The 22856-nt window shown below is 35.5% G+C and overlaps 1 protein-coding gene and 1 pseudogene across 1 annotated transcript in view; one reads left to right on the top strand and one right to left on the bottom strand.

Moving 5' to 3' along the window:
- Positions 1 to 20912, top strand: part of TCEA1 (transcription elongation factor A1) — a 30122-nt gene extending 9210 nt beyond the window's left edge. The window contains exons 2-10 of the mRNA XM_087825382.1: positions 959 to 1021; positions 3779 to 3884; positions 6350 to 6437; positions 9580 to 9725; positions 10796 to 10852; positions 11859 to 12013; positions 13712 to 13858; positions 17342 to 17413; positions 19345 to 20912. Coding sequence (XP_087681508.1) covers positions 959 to 1021; positions 3779 to 3884; positions 6350 to 6437; positions 9580 to 9725; positions 10796 to 10852; positions 11859 to 12013; positions 13712 to 13858; positions 17342 to 17413; positions 19345 to 19353 — 843 coding nt within the window. The 3' untranslated portion in view covers positions 19354 to 20912. The remainder of the gene's footprint in view (positions 1 to 958; positions 1022 to 3778; positions 3885 to 6349; positions 6438 to 9579; positions 9726 to 10795; positions 10853 to 11858; positions 12014 to 13711; positions 13859 to 17341; positions 17414 to 19344) is intronic.
- On the bottom strand, positions 1465 to 3184 carry LOC148091343 (3'-5' RNA nuclease TATDN2 pseudogene; annotated as a pseudogene).
- Positions 20913 to 22856: the final 1944 nt, after the last annotated feature.

Below are 22856 nucleotides of genomic sequence, written 5' to 3'. Positions count from 1 at the left end.
GTAGTTTTAGAAACAACTGAGGCATTTTGTTTTGCTTATGTTTTTCTCTTTAGATATGTGAAAGGTAATATAAAAATTCCAAGTCTAAAAGAATTCTTTCAGTAAACAAAAGTAAACAGAAGTGGTAAGAAAACATTGTCATAATTTAATAATTTTTTCTTGATTAGTATATAGAATATTGATATGTCCAAATATAGTACATTAAGTATTATACTAAATACAGTATGATTAAGTGAATGAATTAGATTAGATGAAATATGGTAGATTAAATATATCAAATTAGGATATTTGGCCACAAGCTGTAAGTATTGCTGTTGCTTCTCATCTAATTCCATCCTTCCCTCCCTCTCCTCTCTATTTTTTAAATGTTTACTGCATTTATTGGGGTGACATTGGCTATTACCATTCCTCTTAACTTTTGGTGCTTTGGCAGTGTTCTTGTGACAGACTAGTGAGATACAGAGACATGAAAATTCTAGTAAGGAGATGCCCTTTCCCACTCTCCCTGTTTGTGAGTGAATGCTAAAGGTGCTGAGCATCAAACGCTATTCCCAGTTTCTCAGGGTTGGCTCCTTTGTCTTGCAGGTGCTCTCCATAGAAATTAGGGGGGTGTTACAGCACTACAGTAAGAAATATATTTTATATTTCTACTTGGGACACATATAAACAAATACTGTTGAAAATGAACTTTCACAAAACAATATTTAACAAGTGCTGGTCATAACTCAGTAAATGGATTTTGTGATCCTCTCCTGAGTTTCAACCCATATTTGGAAAATTCTCTTTTTCTCTATTATACATGTGTGTGTATATACATGTGCACGTGTGAGTATTTACCCTTCTCATATGAATAAGTGAGCCATATTGAGTTGTGGATAGGAAACCGTAAATTTAAATCTCTAGTTAGTTCTTGCTTTACTGTCTGGGAAATTCAATATGAAATTATTTTACTTTATAGGCTGGAGCACTGGATTTGCTGAAGGAACTTAAGAATATTCCCATGACCCTGGAATTACTACAGGTATGTACTGCTATCTGTCATAATTTTTGAATAGGTTATTGTCATAAAATACTGAAATGTCTTCAATACCAGTTTTTTGTACTGTCTTGCTATATTGTAAGACATTATTAATTTCGATTTTTTTCAAGATAGTAACATAAATCAATCTATTAAGTTACCATTATAGAAAAATGTCTTCCTCAAGAATAAAGCCCAGATATCCAAGGTTTGCATTGGGAGAAATCTCACTGTGAAAAGAGGATGGACTCTTGGCCCTGATGTGATCTCCCAAGATTTTACTTTCTTGGTCTGTCTTCGGTAGCTTCTGCCAGCATGAAGCTAGCTAGCCCCAGGTGAGGATGGCAAGGTGCTGCTCTTCTCCCTCTTTTTTGCACTGGTCAACTGTGTATGCAATCAGATGTCTAGTAGACATTGCCTGGATTCATTACTAAAGTCTTTGACACTCAGCTATCTTCATCAGCTTCCTGGCAGTGGATCACCACGGGCTTCTTTAGAGACATAGGCAGCTGCAGCTGTCTCTCAAATACCTTGTGCTGTTCTGGGACAGGTGTGGTGCACTTATAAGAGCAATCCAAGCCCATTTCTCCAAATGCCACAGCCTTTGGGTGCCTTAAGGCTTGCAGATTTCTTTGTTGAATCTCACTGTAGTAACGTGCAAAATGAGGGTGTTAGCCAAAGGTCTCCCCAAACTAGATTCTCTTTCAACAACTCCTCCCATAGGCAACCTGTCAGTGTCCTGGGATCACAGAAGTCAGATATACAGCCCTGAAATTCCTTAAGGAAGGAGCTGCTATAAATTTCTGAACTTGCTAAAAGGTCCCTTTGAAAGACAACTTGAAATAGAGTTAGTGCAAGTGACAATGGCTGTCAGTGCAACCCTCTAAGCTTGGCTCCCAGTCGCTCCTTGGCAGAGAGTTAGATGCATGTCCTTCGTGGGTAATGTCTCCTCCTGGAGTGTTCTTTTCTCTTTCATCTCCTTTTCTTCTAAGCTTCTGGAGAAGCGAAATGAAGTGATCATTCTGGGAACTGCCTTCTCTGTTGCATTCAGATCTCTGGAGGTGTTTGGGAAGCTCATTGTAGAGTTGGGGAATAATCACTCAGGGGGCTCTGGCTGCTCCTCCCAGCTTGCAGTGTCATTGCTGCTATTCCCCATGGAGGGAGGGTTAGAAGTCTTGGGACTGCTGATCATACCAAGGACTACTGTACAATTAGTTGGGTACATGACATAGTGGGGAAGGCAGAAGGCCTGGAAACTGCTGAGAGTTTCAGCAAGGCGGGCTCCTCCTGAGAATCTGACTGTGGAGACCTCATCCACGTTGGACCTGTCACTTCCTGAAGAGTCGCTTCCTGACTCCCTTTCTTTAGGCTTTTGGCTTTCTAAATGAGAGTCAGAATCATCCAAAAACTCTAGGGGTGGAGAGCACCTGTCAATAACTGTCCTTCGGTCACCCTTGCTGTCACTACTTTCCTTTTGCAGAGCTACTCCTCCCCAGCACAGCCTTTTCCTCTTTTAAAAGTATTTTCTTCACTAAAAGAAAGTTCTGAGAGCATCTTATTTTCGGTAAGCAATAAACCACTTTCTGTGGATTAAAAAATAAAACCCCTCAAAACAATCCCAAATCATTTGGGGGCTTTAGACATTCAGAGTTCCCTTTTTATAGATAACATTTTTGTTATGGAATTTTATTTGCCATACTTGGCTTTCCAAGAGATACAATAACATAGGACCCTCCGACTAAATACATATTCTAAATTCTTGAACAAAACTTCTGTTCTCAGTCTTTTTGTTGAGTCATTGAATAATTTGGAAGGAAGCCTTACCCATTTATTTCTCCGCCTTAAAGTTTACAGCAGGGATCTTTCTTTCGCTTTTGTCACCACTGAGAATTCTTTTTGTTATTTTTTTCTTCCATAGACCATATGTTTTGAAAAACTATCTACTAAAAACCTGAACTTACTAAATAATTTGCTGTTTCTAATTTATCATCCATAAAAGGCCTGTCAACATTTGTGTTCTTTGAGCAAAATTTGAAAATCATTGATATGCTGAAAAGAGCATGGACTTTGGGGGGGTGGACACACCTGGATTAAAAGCCTAGGTTTGCCAATTACTAATGGTGTAATGCTGGGCAAGTTATTTATTGGTACTTCCAATCTCGTCATCTTAGAAATAGGGATAATGACCTCACCCTTGAAGGGTTGCTGGGAAGATTGGAAAATATGGATGCACCGAGCATAACCCTGGATACATGGTATTACCATGTTAAATTGTCTATATTTTGTGACTTAAATTTTAATGCCTGTGATTATATGCTAGTTTCAGGCCCAAAAAATTTGCTTTTAAACCTTTGTAGATGGCAGTATTTGGATATACTCATTATAAGTTGCATTAGGTGGGCTAGGGAGTAATCTTATATAGAGAAATGTATTAGTTATGATTGTTTCACCCTATGTTATGTATAAGTACAAACATTCTATACTTTATTCTTGTTTCTTTCTTATGGAAAGACAATTTTATTTAGAAGTTAACCAGCCTTATTACAGTAGCAAGTTAATATGCTTGCAGATTTCTGTGCTAAGAACCTGAATCCAGTGTTTGATCTGAAGTTGAATGCATCTTAAGTCTGTAGTGTACTGTTATATTTGAAGTTTTTTTCTACTCTCAAATGGACACAGGAATCTGAGAAAGAAGAAATTGAAACACTAAATTGTCTGAAATAAAATTGATTGTACAAGTATTTTGTCATTGCCTTGTAGTCCACAAGAATTGGAATGTCAGTAAATGCTATTCGCAAGCAGAGTACAGATGAAGAAGTTACATCTTTAGCAAAGTCTCTCATCAAATCCTGGAAAAAGTTATTAGGTATGATTAACCTTCCCTTATATATATTTATAATGTTCTGGTTTATTCAGACATTTGGTTGTTGCATTTTTTCTGTATATTTGCCATACTTGTTTTGTCACATTCTCTGTCTTTTTCTCTCCATATGTACTCACACTCAAATTATTTTTTTGAACCATTGGCGAATACGTTGCATCTATCATGCTTTACCCTTTATTACTTATGTGTCTGTTTCTTTAGAACAAGTTTATTTTTTTATGTAAGCATAATACAGGAAATTCAGGAAATTTAACATGAGTACAGTACTTTAATCTACAGGGAATATCACTTTTTAAATATATATATATATATATTTTTATTGATTTCAGAGAGAGGAAGGGAGGGGCAGAAAGAGAGAGATAGAAAGATCAATGATGAGAGAGTCATTGATCAACTGCCTCCTGCAGGCCCCCTGCTGGGGATTGAGCCCGAAACCTGGGCATGTGCCCTGTCCAGGGATTGAACCATGATCTCCTGGATCATAGGTCAATGTCCAACCTTTGAGCCACGCTGGCCAGGCTAAAGCTTTTTTTTTAGAATGTTGCTAGATTTCTGGAGGGTTTACTACTGCTGCTACTAGGTAACACAGTTTTGAATACTTAAGATATGCCAACCATTGACCTTTATAGTGCATTTAATCTTCCCAACAATCTAGTGTGCTAGGTGCTATTATAATTCCCATTTTATGATGAGGAAAGTGAGGCACTGAGAGATTAAGCACTTTATGCACAGTTGGATTGGGTTCCAGTAGCTAGGCTGGGATCTGTTCACAGTAAGTCTGGGTCCAGAGCTGGAGCACTTCCATGTGGCTCTGCTATATTGCCTGCAGCATTATATTCAGATAGTAGGAATGTTTTTAAGGCTGTTGTACTTACTGCTCTGCTTTCTGAAGGTATTGCGCTAACTTATACTGTGCTGGAGCAGTGTGTAGGATCAGTTTTATTGCTCTTCTGAGAGCTTTGGATCCTTGTTAGATAGTATTGCATTGCTATATCACTTTCAGATGCTTTCTACCCTAAATATTTCTTAGTCCTTGCTATATTTTGTCATTATTGATCTTTGTTTTCTTCACAATACTATACCATCTTTATGTTTGGGGGGTCTTCCAGGCGCATTATAAGAATAACGGGGCAGAAAAATGAGTATGTGAAAACTAAAGCATACACTTAGCATAGGGTATTTGAATTGTACTTCAGGTTTGGTAACCCTAACCTTGTATGAGATAAGTTCTAGAATTGTGATTTGGACCAACTCTTTCAGTTACTCGTTGAGATTAGCTATTAGAATTATCTGAGGAGCTTAAAAATTTTGATGCTCATGCCTCACTGCCTGAGATTTGGGTTGAATGGCTCAGGATGGGAGCTTGAGCATGATGAGGATATGCTTAAAAGTTGCCTAGCTGGCCTTAATATACAGTTGAATATATGTTCTTCTATATTCTATACAGAGAGATGTGGAGAATTGAATTATTTGTGTAGCTCTTATTACTTAGGTAGGGATAAAGATGTATGCAGTAGATACAAACATTTTCTGAACCCAGCTTCAAGGCTGTTTTGATTGATTTAAACATGAATGTTTCTTTCCAGTGATTAAATATTGCATTGGCCCATTCTATTTTCGGTACCTTATTTCCCAGAATTTAATTGTTCACCTCCTTAAGTCTTAAAACTTGAGCACTCTGTAGTACTTTACATATTACTTAAGATTGAGGAGATACTGGGTAGGTTTTTACTAACCCTGAAGTACTTTCTATGAAAATGTCTTTGTTGCTACCCCTGAAACATTTACTTATATTTTGGGTACTGCCTTAAATTTTTTAAAAATTTCTTTGTTGTTGAAAGTATTATAATGTTCCCCCTTTTTTCCCCATTGACTCCCTCCACATACACACCACCCTCCCTCACGCTACCCCTACCCCCCCATCCTTCCACACCATTTCTGTGTCCATGGATTATGCATATATGTATATAAGTTCTTTGGTTAATCTCTGCCCAGCCCTCTCCCCCACCCCCATCTTCCCTCTGAGACACAGAAGCATGGAACAGACTGACGAACCACCTTAAATTTTTTGACTTCATGAAAAATTAAAACACCATTGCTATATATATACTTTGCACTTTCATTTTTATGACAGTGCTCCTATTTTTTTCCATATTCTTTTCTTCCCTTTGTATATTTTTCCTCTCTTTTAGGTTCCATTGGCATACGAGTGTGTGGTTTCCTCCAAATGGGGGTGTTTATTTGGGAATGCTGACTGAACATTCATTGTGAAAAATACCCAAATGCATATGATAAAAGAGTAGCTTATGTAAATTTTATTTACCTGTTGAAAACTTGGGATTTTAAATTTTTTGTTTCGTAAATAGCCTGATAACATGCAGTAGTTCAGTTTTTGAATTTTTTTTTTAAACAAATGCTAACAACTTAGGGATTTCATAAATTTTTAGATGGACCATCAACTGATAAAGATCCTGAAGAAAAGAAAAAAGATACTGCAATTACATCACAGAATAGCCCTGAAGCAAGAGAAGAAAGGTATTGCTCTTGGGAATTCATTTATGTTGAGAGTCTTGGTTTTACTTGATCGGTACCTCCTCCTTGCTCTTATGACCCCATGTCTGTACTCTTCTGCTTTCTAATCAATTTGAATTAGCCCAAAATTCTGAAGTTTCTAAGAAAACTTTTTAGAAATTTAAAAGAGAGTTAGAAGACACGGCATAACTAGAAGAAATTATTTACAGTGTACTGAACAAGTTTAATTGAATGGATTCTCTGGGATAGTGCTACTAGAATTGATAGTGAAGGTGCTGATTAGGGATTCAAATGGTTTCATCCTCTGTTTACATTTCTATTTCACACTTTTTATTTTTTTGGCCCTGGATCTAATTTTCCTTTTTATGTTTTTATTTCTCTTCCCAATTTAGCTGTTTGTTATCACAACTGAAAATGTGAAGTTCAGCAATGAAGGGGTCAGATTGTTTCTCAGATCTTAGGAGTGCTTTGCATTTATTCTTTCCTATCACAGATAATGAACTGTGATATCCAGCACATTGACGTAAAAGGCGAGGGATTCCTAGTAGGTTAAAAACAGTTCCTCTGTTCTTGGGAAGCTTGTAGTTCAACACTTGACATTGATTTTGGGCAATAGTTCTCAAAGTGTGGTCCCTGGAAGAGCAGAGAACCTGGCAATTTTAGCAAAGCAAATTCTTGGGCTCTACCCTAGAACTACCAAATTGGGAATTCTGGTAGTGGGTCCTAGAGTTAGTGCTAACTAAACTTGATGATAAAAGAGGTAAGCTAGATGTAGGGTTAAACACCAGTTGTTAATAAAATTTATTCAATTTTTTTTTTTTGAGATAATTTTAGATTTTTAGAAAATTGTAAGAGTGATACTGAGAACTCCCTACTTCCCCAGTATTTATATGCATATTACAAACACACACGCAGATGAACTGGTGTTATTTTGAATAAAATAAGTCATTTGTAGCCCGGCTGGCATGGCTCAATGGTTGAGCATCAACCTTTGATACAGGAAATCGTGGTTCAATTCCTGGTCAGGGCATATGGCTGCATTGCAGGCTTGATCCCCAGTGAGGGGCATGCAGGAGGCAGCTCATCAATGACTCTCTCATCACTGATGTTTCTTTCTATCTTTCTCTCCCTCCCTCTCTTTGAAATCAATAAAGATATATTTTAAAAGTAAATAATTTATAGACATGTGCCCTTTATGCCCTTAAATGCTTACTACATCAATGTGTATTTTCTAAGATCAAGGACATTTTCTCACATATCACCACAATAAAGCTACCAATATCCAGAAATTAACATTGATGCCTTTTTCTCATCCACAGACCTTATTCATATTTCAACAATATTCCAGTGTCTTAATGCAAGGGAAAAAGATTTTTCCAAAATATTATTCAGGATCACACTTTGCATTTAGTTATATCTTCTTAGTTTCCTTTATCTGGAGTAATTCTCAGTGTGTCATTGTCTTTCATGACCTTTATTTATTTTTTAAATATGTGGGGTTTTTTATTTCAGAGAGAGAAAGGGAGAGGGGGAGAGAGAGATAGAAGCATCAATGATGAGAGAGAAACCCTGATAGGCTGCCTCCTGCACGCCCCCTACTAGGGATGGAGCCTGCAACCCAGGCATATGCCCTGACCGGGAATTGAACCATGACCTCCTGGTTCATGGGTCGACACTCAATCACTGAGCCACACAGGCCGGGCCATGACCTTTATATTTTTGAAAAATACAAGCCATAATTTATAAATTTTTTAACATATACTTTCACTTACGTAATTTGGAGACATCCAGAGTCACCAATTTAATGCCTTGATTATAAAATATAATCGAGTCACCCGGGCGTGGCTCAGCTGTTGAGCATCAACCTGGGATCCGGGAGATCGGAGTTTGATTCCCGGTCAGGGCACATGCCCAGGTTGCAGGCTCGATCCCCAGTAGGAAGGCGTGCAGGAGATAGCCAATCAATGACGACTCTCATCATTGATGTTTCTATCTCTGTCTCTCTCTCTCTCTTCCTCTCAAATCAATAAAGATATATTTGAAAATATATATATATATATATATATATAAAAATGTACGGTCAAACCTTGGTTCTTGAACATCTCCCATCTCGAACAATTCTGTTTTCTACCAAGTTGTTCATGGCAGAATGTCTTGGCTGTGGAACAGAACTTTAGTTCTGGACCTGACAGCCCTTTCATGCTGATACTATACAAAGTCATCATAATACAAACCTGTGTGCAGGCAGTACTTTGGGAGTACACAGAGAAATCTGAGAAGGCTTCAGGAAGGAAACAGCTAAACTTAGAAGATATGCAAAAGGGTCCTTTTGCCCATATTGATCTCATTGTGAAGTTTGACAATAGATTATGTTTTGGAGAGAAGGCAAGGAGGTATCTGCATGTAGTAGTGCAGGAGTTAGATCTATGGAGAGTGACTGATTTTAGTCTTGGTACAGGTTTATGGCAAATATCTCTAATGTGAGAAAAGTTAACTGAAACCAGTCAAAAAAGTATTTTGGTTAGAATCTAATATAAGAAGCAGTTGAAATGATTAGGTTGACTGGGAAGTTGTTAAACTGTCCTGATTAAGTGATGATTCTGGGGAGAAATTAAGAGACATTTTTATATTCTTGCAGCTCATTTCTCACTACACTTGTTTTTCATCCTGAAGGGGATGTTTTAAATGTGAACTCATTGGTTATCTAATTAGAATAGGGTTTTCAAATGTTCCCCCCCCGCCTTTTTTTTGTTTGAGTGCTGTCATGTTCCCAGTTGCCATCCCTTCACCCCTTTTCTCATAACCAAGAGCTTTGTTTCTCATTTATTTTATTGAGCTGTGATGTGTATCTTCTATAGGAAAATATTGCTTAATTTTTAAAAGGAGAATCCAGATAAAATGCTTAGTTGGTTTAAAAAAAGACACGAGACTTACCTTTCCTAAAATTTCAACTTTTTAATTGATACATAGACAATTTTTTTAAATGTAAGAGTCACTGTCTCACTTATTTAGGCCAAAAAATTTTGTTTTTGGTGAGTGATAGTAATGATGTTACTTTGAGTTTTCCCTGACGTGTGTATGTGTGTGTGTGTGTGTATATGTATATACTTCATTTATTTTTGGTGTGTGTGTATGTGCATTTTAGTAGCTCCAGTGGCAGTGTAAGCAGCAGAAAGGATGAGACGAATGCTCGAGATACTTACGTGTCGTCTTTTCCTCGGGCACCAAGCACTTCTGATTCTGTACGGTTAAAGTGTAGGGAGATGCTTGCCGCAGCTCTTCGAACAGGAGGTAAGTTTAGTGTATGTTATTTCAGTGCTCAGTCCTTTGGTCATCACCACTACCAATGCCACGTGGATATTTCTGTTTTACCAGTGGCATCCCATTGATAGCTGACCACACTGCTTAGCTCAGGGAGTAGTTGTGAGGTGGAGTTACTAAAGGCGGGGAGGTATAGGCATACTGAGGCCTCTGCTTATTACTTTATAATTCCAAGAAATAGATTCCTTCTAATATATAGATGTTTCCCAAATTATAGTAATTTAAACCTTTTTTCACAAATATTCTTCCCTCCCCATCTCCCTATAGACAGTTAACAATACTGTATTTCTGTGCCATTGTTAAATGTTAGTGTGACATATAGTATATAAGTTTTATATCCATAATTTTATTTTCTACTTTTTTAAAAAAGGAAATGAGATCTTGATTTATATGGGAGCTAAACTAATTTAGTTTGAAGGTATTTTTTTATTATGAAAAAACTTGGCTTTAAAATGTCATATACAAGATTATTTACTTATCATCTTAAAGAAATTCATTTTTTTCTCTTATACTGACGCATAGTTAGTTGATCTACTTTTCTCTTTATTCTCCCCTTTCTACTTTGATTCCCTTACTATCTTTTTATATATTTTTCTTTTTTCTTTTTATTTCCTCCTATTCTTTTTAATATTTGCATAGGATTCTTCTGCCTGTGCCCATACATGTACTAGGCAGATGCAATGAATGGTTTCTTTGCATTGAAGCCTGAATCACAGGACACAAGACAGTTCTTTCTATAACTTTTCCTACTCTCTGCTGGAGCCAGCCAGGCTGTATGGCGTTGTGAAGTGAGGAATTACCTCTAGTCACTTGCCTTCCCCATTCCTGAGGGATGAAGAGCACTGGACATTAGGTGAATGCAGAGGAGGAGTCCAGCGGGTGGTAAAGAGACCAGATTCTAATGAAACTAAGCTGAAAGGATTCTTTATGGAAGGCAAATGGGGTTGAAGAAATAGGAATGCAGTTTAATTTACTCTATTGATTTTTTTTAAATATGTTACAGTCACTTATTCTTGATAATTCTTTGTGTCTTTGTTTAGATGACTACATCGCTATTGGAGCTGATGAGGAAGAATTAGGATCTCAAATTGAAGAAGATATCCTTTGTGTCTATGTGCATAATTGTTTTAAGTAATCTGCCAGATTAATTACAAATTTTTCTTTCTGTATAAATCTGTTCTATTTTATTTGTATTCTTCAGTTTCCATCTTGATTGTATTGTTCTGATGGCAAAGGAGAGGGTCATCCATGCCCTTTTTATTCTTTCCCTCTTCTTGACATTCAAAAGTAAGGACATGGCATTCATAGTATTTTTATTCTTTTGCCATTCAAATGAGAATGTAGCATCTCAATTGAAGTTCTGCAAAAGAGCATGGAAAACACATACTAGTAAGTGTGAAATAGGATTTCACACTTGGGGGAAACTGAGCAAAGCATACACAGTCTCCTGAGCTCATCCCGGGGAGGGGGCACCGTGGAAAGGGCTCTGGGAGAGGGGCTTTACATGTAGGTACGGGGAGCAGGGCACATTTAGGTGACAGTGTGATGGTGAGGAAATAGCCTTGTAAGAGAGGGACCTCCTCAAGGGCTCAGCCTCTGCTGTGGCCTATTCCTTTGTGAAGAATCTGCTCTAACCTAGCTTTTTGCTGAGCTGGGGGAGGAAATGAACCTTCGGGGCCACCATAAATGGTCTTTTCTCATATGATCCTCAAGGGAACTGTAGTGCTTGAGACTTTTAGGATCCTTCTTGGTAAAATTCAGATTTGGGCAAGTTAAAGCTTGTATAATAAGTTCAAACTCTTTTTCAAACGTTTTCTAACTAAGATTGAGTGCCTGAGTTTCTTTTGGAAACCATTTTAATTTGTGTGCTTCTGGCATTAAACATTAAGAAGAAAGCACTGTTCGTTCACATCCTAAAAGTATAATCACTATTATTTGCCAGTTACAAATCAAGGAACCTGGTAGAAACAGAGCCTTGTTGTTAATATAAATTTGCAACCGTTTTTGTGAGTTGCTTAGAAACTGAAGAAATTCTAATTTTGACAGAATAGAAAAATTAATTTTACCTTTATAATTTAACCTTTTTTCCTTAATGGTCTATACCTATATATCAAGAAATAAGGAATACAGACATGAAATACAAAAATAGAGTACGAAGTAGAATATCAAATCTTAAGGATGCAAAGAATCCAAATTTAAGGAAAAATGTACTGTGTGGGAATATTCCCCCTGACTTATTTGCTAGAATGACGGCAGAGGTGAGTATATCTGAATACAACATTTCCATGATGTGATTCCGTGATGTCAAGTGTAAAGTCTGTTTAAATCATAAAGTGCTATCTAAATACTACATATATAATAAACCATTATTAGCTATCCTGATGTATTTGTTTATACAATATACTACACAATTACTTAAGGACATTGAATCTTTTGGCATCAGAACTTTGTCCCTCCCATATGATTTTCCCATAAATCATTGTATGAAAACAAAATTGATTTAACTTATGGATTCATGTAAAATCGAAGAACTGAATTTCTAATTGCAAACTGACTTTGAAATCTCTAAGCTTTTTCTATGGTTAAACCCTATAAAATTGATCACATCTTACTGACTTCTTTAAATTTATAGAGAATGATGGGAAAAAGGAAATTCATAGCTGGCTGTTTATAGACATAGCTATTCATAGATAATAGATAATAGCTGTAGCGTGTCTACAGTCTCATTATTTTCTTAAGTATCCAAGAGAGTGAATTCTTCTTTCTATATAGCTAATAAAAACTGCTTTATTTTTAAAATTCATTTTTTGAAAAACTCATTAAAAATTACTTTAAACTTTGACAAAATAGAGGCCATAGTGTAATGAAATCCCATATATCTGTCACTCAGGCTTCAAGTATTTCAAGAATTTGTGCCCTTTCATCTACCCTTTTTCCTTTTTTCTTCTTTCTTCTTTTCTCATGAATTATTTTCAAGCAAATCTCAGACATGTTCTTTTACCTCTATATACTTGAGAGGTATCTTTAAAAATATATTTTTCTTACATAATGTCATCACCACTTACAGCAAAGCTATTGATAATTCTTTGGTAGTATCTAATGTCTAGTTAATAACCTTTTTTTCTGGTTGTACATTGATTTTGTATCAGGATCCAAAGTCTACACATTACCTTTAGTTTATGATTGTGCGCGCGCGCGCGCACGCGCGTGTGTGTGTGTATTGAAAATTTCTTCTACCCCTACGCCTTCTTTTTTCTTCATGACACTGACATGTTGAAGAAACCAGTTTATTTCTTCTGTATCCCACAGTATGAATTGTCTGTTTTTCCTCATGAAGTTATTTAACTTTTCTGTCCCATTTTCTGTTAACCTGGAAGCTAGTTCTATAGGCTTGACTACATACGAGTTGAACTTTTTTTCCTGCATAAATACTTCATAAGTGGTGCTTTTTACTTCATATTGTATCACATCAGGAGACACATAATTTCTCGTTGCTCTGCTCTTAGCATTCATTATGAGATTCATCAATGAATTTGGGTACTGACAATCTGTTCCTCCATTTGTAAAGTTCTTTGCCTTTTCATCTAATGTGTTATCCATCCACTGATGATCCTTGCCTGAATTGGTGGTTTTATTAGGAATTGCGAAATAGTGGTTTCTAAAGTTCTTTCACCTTCTTTTACATTTATTAGCTAGATTTCTTTGATAAAGAATCACTGTCCCTTATAAACTTAGGCTTTACTCTGTTGGTTTGGGTAGGAAAGGCAGGGTAAATGTGTAATTCTTTCCCTTTAGTTAACAGTTATCAGAATGAAGAGTTGATGTCCTAGTAACTGCCAGTGGGGGCTTTAAAAGTTGATTTTGTTTCTATTATTATTAAGCTAATTGAGCATAAAAAGCATTCAAGATATATTAGAAGACACCCATAACTGAGTATTATGCCACCTTCCTAACAGGAAATGGCTAGTGATGAGCTCAAAGAGATGCGGAAAAACTTGACCAAAGAAGCCATCAGAGAGCATCAGATGGCCAAGACGGGAGGAACCCAGACTGACTTATTCACTTGTGGCAAATGTAAAAAGAAGAATTGTACTTACACACAGGTTTGTGCTTGCTTGTAGATTTTTATTTTTATGTTAAAAATGCTTGCAATTTCTGTTTCAAAACAAGTAGTAATAATGATAATGACCAGTATACTCTGATATTTTTCAAGAGGAAATGTGATCTCTTAAGTGTAAGAATACTTCCTTAAAACTAACAGATTCCAGTTAATTGTGAATAAGCTGATCTGTTTATACTTTCATGGAAATTGTTACTGTGAAAGCTATATCAGTTAAGCAAAATTTATAATATAGAATTTAGTAAAATGGCTATGTTTTTCTCTAAGTTTAATACGCAGTTGATTATTGGTTCTTACGTAAACAGGTTATCATTCTTTTTACTTGGCAAGCTCTTAGAATTTAAAGAAAGTTCTTTGTTATTCCTCACATAGAGTGTGGTTACTTTTAGCTTAACTGGCTTCCAAATGTTTATTCCTTTTTTGTAACATATTGATGACCTTTATATTCATATATGATGTGACTAACCTTCCTTTTTGTTCTTGAACAGCTTAAAAGAGCCGTGTTACAGTTATTTTAGTTATATGTGCATATGTGAAAATGGTGTTTTATCACTCACTAATTTCATTTGTATCTATACTCTGCTAAATCAGAATTTTCCCCTGAAGGAATAACTTACTATTGTGTTTCAGGTTAATAGAGATATTTAGGGAATTTAATTTTCTACTTAACAGAAAATTAAGCACTTAAAAAATAACATAACTCACTTGGCCAGTGTTCTCAGTGGTTGAGCGTCAACCCATGAACCAAGAGGTCACTTTTTTGATTCCCAGTCAGGGCACATGCCCGGTTTCGGGCTCAGTCCCTAGTAGGGGACATGCAGGAGGCAGCCTATCAGTGTTTCTTTCTCATCACTGATGTTTCTCTCTCTCTCCCTCTCCTTTCCTCTCTCTCTGAAAATCAATAAAAATACATTTTAAAAAGTTTAACGAAAAAACATTTCTAAGCTCTATACAAGTTGTAGGAAAGAACCTTTACTTTTTTATGTATAAAAGTACTATATTTGCAACATTAAAAATCCAAAAGGTACAAAAGTTTAATCATGAGTGTAAAATTCCTCCTAGGATGACTAGTTTGTTGTGTGGCTTTCTACATGTTTTATGTATATATTTGCAAACATAAATGGTTGGGGTTTTTTTGCACTTTTCTAGACACATTGGTAGCATAGTTTATAAGCTTCTGCCACTTTTTAAAGGTGCCTACTTTATTTTCAGATATACTTTTTTAACCAATCTAAAGTCTTTTACCTTTTTGAAGTGTTTAATTTAGTCATAGTTGTATATCTGATATATACTTTATTCAAAATGCAGTAATTGTTAGAATTTAGGTTCTTGCCCCCACCCATCTTCCTCTTCCTCATAACTTAATTAAACCAAAGAATAACTTTTAACTTTAATAATGTGTTGTCAAATTCATTCAGGAGTGTATACTTTAAAGAAATAAACTTTCTGTTTTTGAAACCTTTGGTTCCAGTAACATCAGAAATCTATGATCTCGTGTAGATAAAATCTTAAAAAGTCATAATAGCTTATTTATTTATTTTTGCTGAGTTCTCTTTAATTTTTTAAAATTTTTAATTGTAAAATACACATAACTTAAAATTTACCACCTTTATCACTTTTAAATATACAATTTATTAGTACATTTATAATGTGCCAGTCTCCAGAACTCTTCCTCTTGCAAAATGGAGTCTCTATACTCATTAAACAACAATTCCCCATTCCCCTTTTTCTCCAGCTCCTGGCAACCACTAGTTCCTGAATTTGACTATTCTAGTTAGTCATATGGATAAGTGGAGTTACACAGTATCTATATTACTTATCCATTCATCTATTGATGGACATTGGGTTGCTTCCACTTTTGGGGATATTGTGAATAACACTGCTATGAGCTTGAGTGTACAAATACCATCTTTGAGACATTGCTTTCAATACTTTTGGGTAGATATATTCAGAAGTGAGATTGTTGCATCATGTGATCATAGCAGGCATTATGACCTGTCACAAACAGGTCATCCTGCTCAACCATCCAATACCCTCAGAGGTCCACGTGGGTGACCTTGGCCAGATAGAGTTCATGAAGGTACCATTGTCTGTGTACCCATGGCGTATTTCACTTAGCCTAATGCCTCCAGATTCATCCGTGTTGTCTCAGATGGCAGGATTTCCTTTTTTATGGCTGAATAAAATTCCATTGTGTGCATATGTGTGTATATATATACATATATATACATGTATATATACACACACACATGCACACACACGCACACATATACATATACATACATATATATATATATACACGCCACTTTTCTTTATCCATTCATTTGTTGAAGAACATTTAGGTTGTTTCCATTTCCTGGCTATTATGAATACTGCAGTGAACATGGGTGTGCAGACATCTTTTTGATATACTGATTTCATTTTCTTTAGATAAATACCCAGAAGCAGGATTGCTGGATTATATAGTAGTTCAATTTTTAATTTTCGTTTTTTACAGCTGAGTAGTATTCCATTGTGTAAATGTACCACAGCTTTTTTGTTTTTATTTTCAATTTTTTTGAGGAACCTCCATACTGTTTGTCATAATGGCTTTACCAATTTACATTCTGACCAGCAGTGTGCAAGGGTTCCCTTTTCCTCACATTCTCATTAACATTTGTTGTCTCTTGTCTTTGATAACAGCCATTCTGACAGGTGTGAGGTGACATTTCATTGTGGGTTTTCTTAAAAATGTATTTTTATTGATTTCAGAGAAGAAGGGAGAGGGAGAAATAGAAACATCAATGATGAAAGAGTCGTCAATGATATGCTGCCTCCTGCATGCCCCCCACTGGGGATCAAGCCTTCAACCTGGGCATGTGCCCTGACCGGGAATCAAACCTTGATTTCCTGGATCATATGTCCATGCTCAGCTGCTGAGCTACACCAGCTGGGCTCATTATGGTTTTGATTTTCATTTTCCTGATCATTAGTGATGTTGAGCTATACACAGATCTTGTATTTCTAATTGCCATCTTGGAATAGATAAGATATCAACGTTCTAGGTCATAGGAAATGGATATTTAAGACTCTTACCTTGTTGCAGTTATATTTGTCAGAATGAAATATGCTTAATTTTCATCTTTGCTAATTTGTAAGAGAAAATTGACATCTTTTAACATTTCTGTGCTTAGTGATGATTAAATTTTTTCATATTTGTTGTTTATAAAAAGTATAAGGTGTGACTCAGATGATTTCCCACTTACTGGGATAAATTAAACATGAAAAGACAAGGAAGGACTTACAAAAATGAAGTTTGGAAATGTGTGTTCTTCTGACATTAGCTTTATTTGAACTTGTTTCATGCTGTTATATATTTTATTATGGCACCATTGTGGTTATATACTTTCATGTAGAATGTTCTTATTTAGGTTGGACTTTTTATAGTATTATAAAAAGTAATATTTTTCACTTGATTTTGCTGCAGGTACAAACTCGTAGTGCTGATGAACCGATGACAACATTTGTTGTATGCAATGAATGTGGAAATCGATGGAAGGTATGGCACCTTCTTGGATTCATATTTTACTATTTATAATAGAATGATTTCTTCAGGTCTTTTCATAAGCCTATCTAGATACCTAGGTATATATATATATGCTCACACTGTTTAGTACTGTGGGAGTCTATGACTAATCATTTGTAATGGAATATACTACTTTGTACTATGTTAGAAATAAAGAATGTTAACTTTCCTTCCTTCATATTATTTTGGTGCAGGAATAACAGGATTGAATCTTATGTTTGATAATTGTATCACAGTCCTATATATACCATGCACATTCAGTTGCTTTGACTCTTTTACTTCCAGAAAATCTGCTCATATGTAATTACTTCTCTTCATAGATTTTGTTTCTGGAAAAATTACTTAGTTGAAATCCAGTGTAATGGTGTTAGTGTTATTTTAGAAATGATAGATTAACACTGTTATGGTCTGGTAGGCTTTTCACTAAGCCGTCAGATTGCCTGTAAAGTCTTGAATTAGCCCCACACAAGCAAGTTTATATTACTTAAATGGTTCATGTTTGAGTGATTTTTGTGAGCCGTGGTAGTATAATTTAAAATTGAGAGAAGGATTACATATCCTCCTAAGCTCGCTCTTATTGTTATAGATATGGGGATGTTAGGGTGGGGGTTGGGGAGGCTCACATAGTAGGAATATAGTCTTTGGGGCCAGATAGGTTTTTAGCTCCTTTGCCCCTTACCCTTACTGAACCCTAATTTTATCACGTATCAAATGCAAATAATACCTACATTACAGGTTGTGGCGAGAAGTAGTGGTAATATATTTAAAGTGCCTGATAATTATTGGTGTTCCAAAAATGCTGACTTTTATTCATTTTTGTGAAGTTGGTGCAAGATTCTTTTTTTAGTTACACTACATAGATGTTTAGGTTTGATGTTTACTTTGAACTACTCACATAGGTCAAAGCATTTTCTGAAAATCCGAAGTGAATTAAAAGTCAGACAATGGGGGCATGTCCTCCACAAATATGGTATGGAACTTTGGCCCTCGACACTATTTTAGGGGTTGAGACCAGTACCTGTTTTATTGTATATAAAGACTTAGTTCTGAGCTTGGAAAATTTCTGGTATTGAGAGTGTCTTCATGGTTTGAAATAGTGCCTCCTGTCCTGAGCTGGCAGAAGATTTCACATTGGTCTAAGAGGAATATTCACCCTTCTTTTTCCAATCCTATTGAGCAAATCTGGCTTTTCCAGATAGCTCTCTTAGATTTGTTTTGCATGATGGATTATTAACTTTATTATTAGTAGTAGTATTGTGTATATAACTATTTTGAATACAGGCAGTTTGCAGCATAAGTTCTGACATAATACCTATTGGATTTAAGAAAGTTCATTTTAATGTAGAAAGCTGATGCCTAGCATGGCTTACTCTAGAAGTTCAAATTTGGATTTTTTAACTGAAAACATTAAGAAGAGAGATCTTTTTATTATTTTAAAAATTAAATGTACCGGTATAACGTTGGTTAATAATATTATATCACTTTCAGGTGTACATTTCTATAATATATAATACATCATCTGTATATCGCATTGTGTGCTCACCACCCAAAGCCTAGTCTCCTCTGCCATCATGTGTTTGACTCGCTGTGTCCTCTTCCCCCTCCTCCAGAGAAGGTTACCCTTCTCTGGTAGCCACCATGCTGTTGTCTGTATCTAAAAGAGAGGTTCCTGGTTTAAAAAAATTTTATACTATTTCTTTAGTTATATATTCTTACTAATTCTAAGTTGGAGAAGTCAAACACTTAAGGTAGGTGATTATTTATATCTGAAAAATAGAGCGTCTTTTTAAAAAAATGCCTCTTTCTTAGCAATATAAAGTGTATGCTGTGTTAAATGGGGGAAAGGATACACCCTGTTGTCTGTATTTAAAAGTCTCACAAAATATTTCTTCTTTTTTTGACAGTTCTGTTGAATCAGAAGTATTGGCAAAATGTCTGGACCATTGAGAAAATGGATTTTGTAACTAGCTTTAAAACTACGCCAAGGAACTAGTTTTTCTGCAAATCAGATTTTTAAAGAACATGCATCCCTTGGGTTAGTCTTTGTTTTTGACATAGCGACCTTCCATAAATGCCTTCTGTAGTTTCAGATCAGTAGGGAGACTACATAATAATTGTATGGTATCTATTCCAATTTTTTTTTTTCCATTTTTATAAGTAATTGATATTAAACTTTTGGCAATTTATTTTTACCTTTTTTTCTTCTTGAAGGAAAATTACCTTTTTTCAGTCTGAAACAAACACAGTAGAAGTGTTATTCTTCTCAGTTAATACATAAATGAAAATTACATTTTTTTCCCTTATTGGCATGTACCTGCAAATATTAAAGGAGGAGAGAGGTAATATAATTATAAGTTTATTAAATGTGGTGTATACTTGACCAGCTTATCTAAATTGTACATAATATTTGAACTAGGAAATGAAATTGTTTTTAATTATATTCACAAGCCTGGGATAATTAGATATTATTTTGCATTTGTAACCCTCATCATCATTTCTTGTAATTTCTTGTACGTGTTTATTACTTCTCCTTAATAGATTTTACTTTTGGAAACATGACTTGACTTTGTTGGAATCAATTTGGTTTTGTTGTTTATTTACCTTTTTGACTTTATAGTATTTTAGTTTTGCAGAACACTGTTTAGTTTAGTAGGCTTTTCATAAATCCCAGCACAGGCAAAGAATGAAAGTATCTAATTATTTTCCCCTCATAGGAAGACATACTCGGAAGGAAATGTTAACATTTTAGTATAGTATAGTTATTATAAATAGTTCATGACTTGATTTTTATTGGGAAATCTGTACTGGCCAAGGATTAAGTTTAAGGATTATATAAATCTTCCCATATTGAGGTTGATGGAAAATATTTTGTCCTGAGTCTAATAAGCTGACTTTTTCTGTTATACAATTAATGAGGTTGTTGAACAAACTAAATATATGGGCTATAATGCAACCCATTTTACAGTATAGGTGTTACAATTAAGTTTTACTTTTTGTTTAAGTGTGTACCACTTATTCTTTTAGGAATAAGAAAAATTGATTTTCACATAGGTTCCTTAAGATATGCTTGCTCTAGCATATTTTAAAGGCCACTGTTACAAAGTCCACAACTTATCATGCTAAATCTGTATTCTATCAAACACCTACAGAAAGACCTCAGTACATGCTTTCACTCCCCTTTGCTCCCATTTTCTCATTTCTTGTTGGAAATCTATTTGATGTAATACAGAAGACAACATTTATTAAAGGTCCTTATTAAGACCCCATATATAAAAATTGGCCCCTGGTATCATTCCATCGTTACTTTGTCAGTTCACAGTTTAACCTTTTGTCTTATCATTTGAAAAAAAAAAAAGTGCATTTTTGAAAAAATGAGTTTTAAGAAGAATAAAATTAAAATAGTTTCACTTTTAAATTAAGTGATGCATTTTAAAATTTGTAATTCAATAAAGTTTCTTGTTATTAAATTGTATCACATTTTGTCATTTTATTTAACATTGAAGCTTACTTTTTTTCCTTTTGTTTAAAAAGTTCCCCTCTCCCAACTATAAGGTATTCTTTTTTTTTTTTTTTTTTAATATATCTTTATTGATTTCAGAGAGAGGACAGGAGAGGGAGAGAGAGAGAGAAACATCAATGATGAGAGTCATTGATCGGCCACCTCCTGCATGCCCCTGACTGGGGATCAAGCCGGCAACCTGGGCATGTGCCCTGACTGGGAATCGAACCGATTGCCTGGATCCCGGGTCGACGCTCAACGGCTGAGCCACGCCTGGCCGGGTTATAAGGTATTCTTAAAGTACACCTTTAATGAAATGATTTCTGCTGGTTTTAAGTAAAAACAAGGGTTGACCAGTAGTATAGAGGATGCTTCTCTTTTCTTTTTCTGAACCCCTGGTGAGATGCAGGGGTGGTTCTGAGTAGAACATTTGAGCACATCCCATGTGTGCACTTAATGTGAGAGACCAAATAGTGAGTCTTACTATTGGAAAAGACTAGCCAGTTATAAAGTAACTAGAAGTAAAAGTTATCAAGGGTAATATTTGATAATATTTATTTCCAGGATGGAGTAACTGTTAAATGAACATACAGAGGAATTAAGTTTTATGCAACTGTGGCAATTAATGAAGAACCTCCTGGGAAATCAGAAAATAACCACCTTGGGTTTTTTGCTCACCTGAGAGGTGATGAGCATTGGTTTATAAGTTTTGTTAAACCATAGCAAAAGTTCTGAAATACTTATATACACCCAAATGTTGAAATCTGTATATACATTACAAATTGAAGGTTTTAAAGTATTAACAAGACAGAAAATGAAATATCAGGCTGTGCTTTCCACTTTTATATACTTATGATTGCATAGAATGATTCTCCTTATAGGCCAAAGTGAAATTTTGGGATTTGAACTGAATTTCTCAAAAACTAAAGTTATGATTTGTGATTTTAAAGGGTTTTAATCAATTATCACCTCCAACCTCTGCAACACATTTAACTGTAGAAAATTAGCTATTCAAGAAGAATATTCCACTGGGAAATGTGATGTGAATAATCACTGAGATAAAATTCACGTATTTCTGTCAGTTTATAAATAAATAATAAATAAATACATAAATAAAAACAAAGTACCAGCATTGAAGATGCTGTTTCACAGTAAACAGAACAGAGTTACAACTTCCTAGGTAGTAATGGAAGAATTATGTTGAAGGAAAGCTTAAGTAAATTGAAAGCAGTCAAAAGTAATAGAGAAGTATATTGGAAAAATTAATCATAGCTGTAACTTAGTAAAGATGGAGTTGGTAAGTTTTTATGGAAAACTTGTCACTGCTACTACATCTTTACCACCTAGAAGAGCGCTTGACACATAGTAGGTACTCACGAAATAGGTTTTCTTGGATGTGTTTGTGTCAATGCATTACATTTTTTCCTTACTGTGCTGGAGCTGAGATGTAAAGAATGTTCCGTAGCCCTGCCAGTGTTGTTCAGTGCTTGAGCGTCGGCCCATACGCCCAGAGGTCACGGTTCAGTTCCCGGTCAGGGCACATGCCTGGGTTTTGGGCTCGATCTCCAGCAGGGGGCGTGCAGGAGGCAGCCAATTGATGTTGATGTTTCTCTCTCATTGATGTTTCTATCCCTCTCCCTCTCTCTAAAAAATAAATAACATTAAAAAAAAAAAAAGTTCCATTGGCAGAAGACCTGCACAGGAAGGCTAGATAAATACTTATTGGCAATGATTTAGACTCTAAAGGAGGAAGTGTAATGAGCTGGAGTCTTGAGGGATCTCTTTTGGTACTTCAAGTGATGCAACAGTTTTATTTTTAATTGAAAAGTAGTTTTTCAAATCAACCAGTGTTACTCTTGTACTTGTTTATCCAACTGGTGGTGGAAAATGAAAGCATAGATGACTCCTCAAATGACT

This window comes from Miniopterus natalensis, chromosome 16, assembly GCF_054644295.1.
Source record: "Miniopterus natalensis isolate mMinNat1 chromosome 16, mMinNat1.hap1, whole genome shotgun sequence".
Lineage (NCBI taxonomy): Eukaryota > Metazoa > Chordata > Mammalia > Chiroptera > Miniopteridae > Miniopterus > Miniopterus natalensis.
The sequence above is the reverse complement of the archived record's forward strand: the minus strand, read 5'-3'. Positions and strand labels throughout refer to the sequence as shown.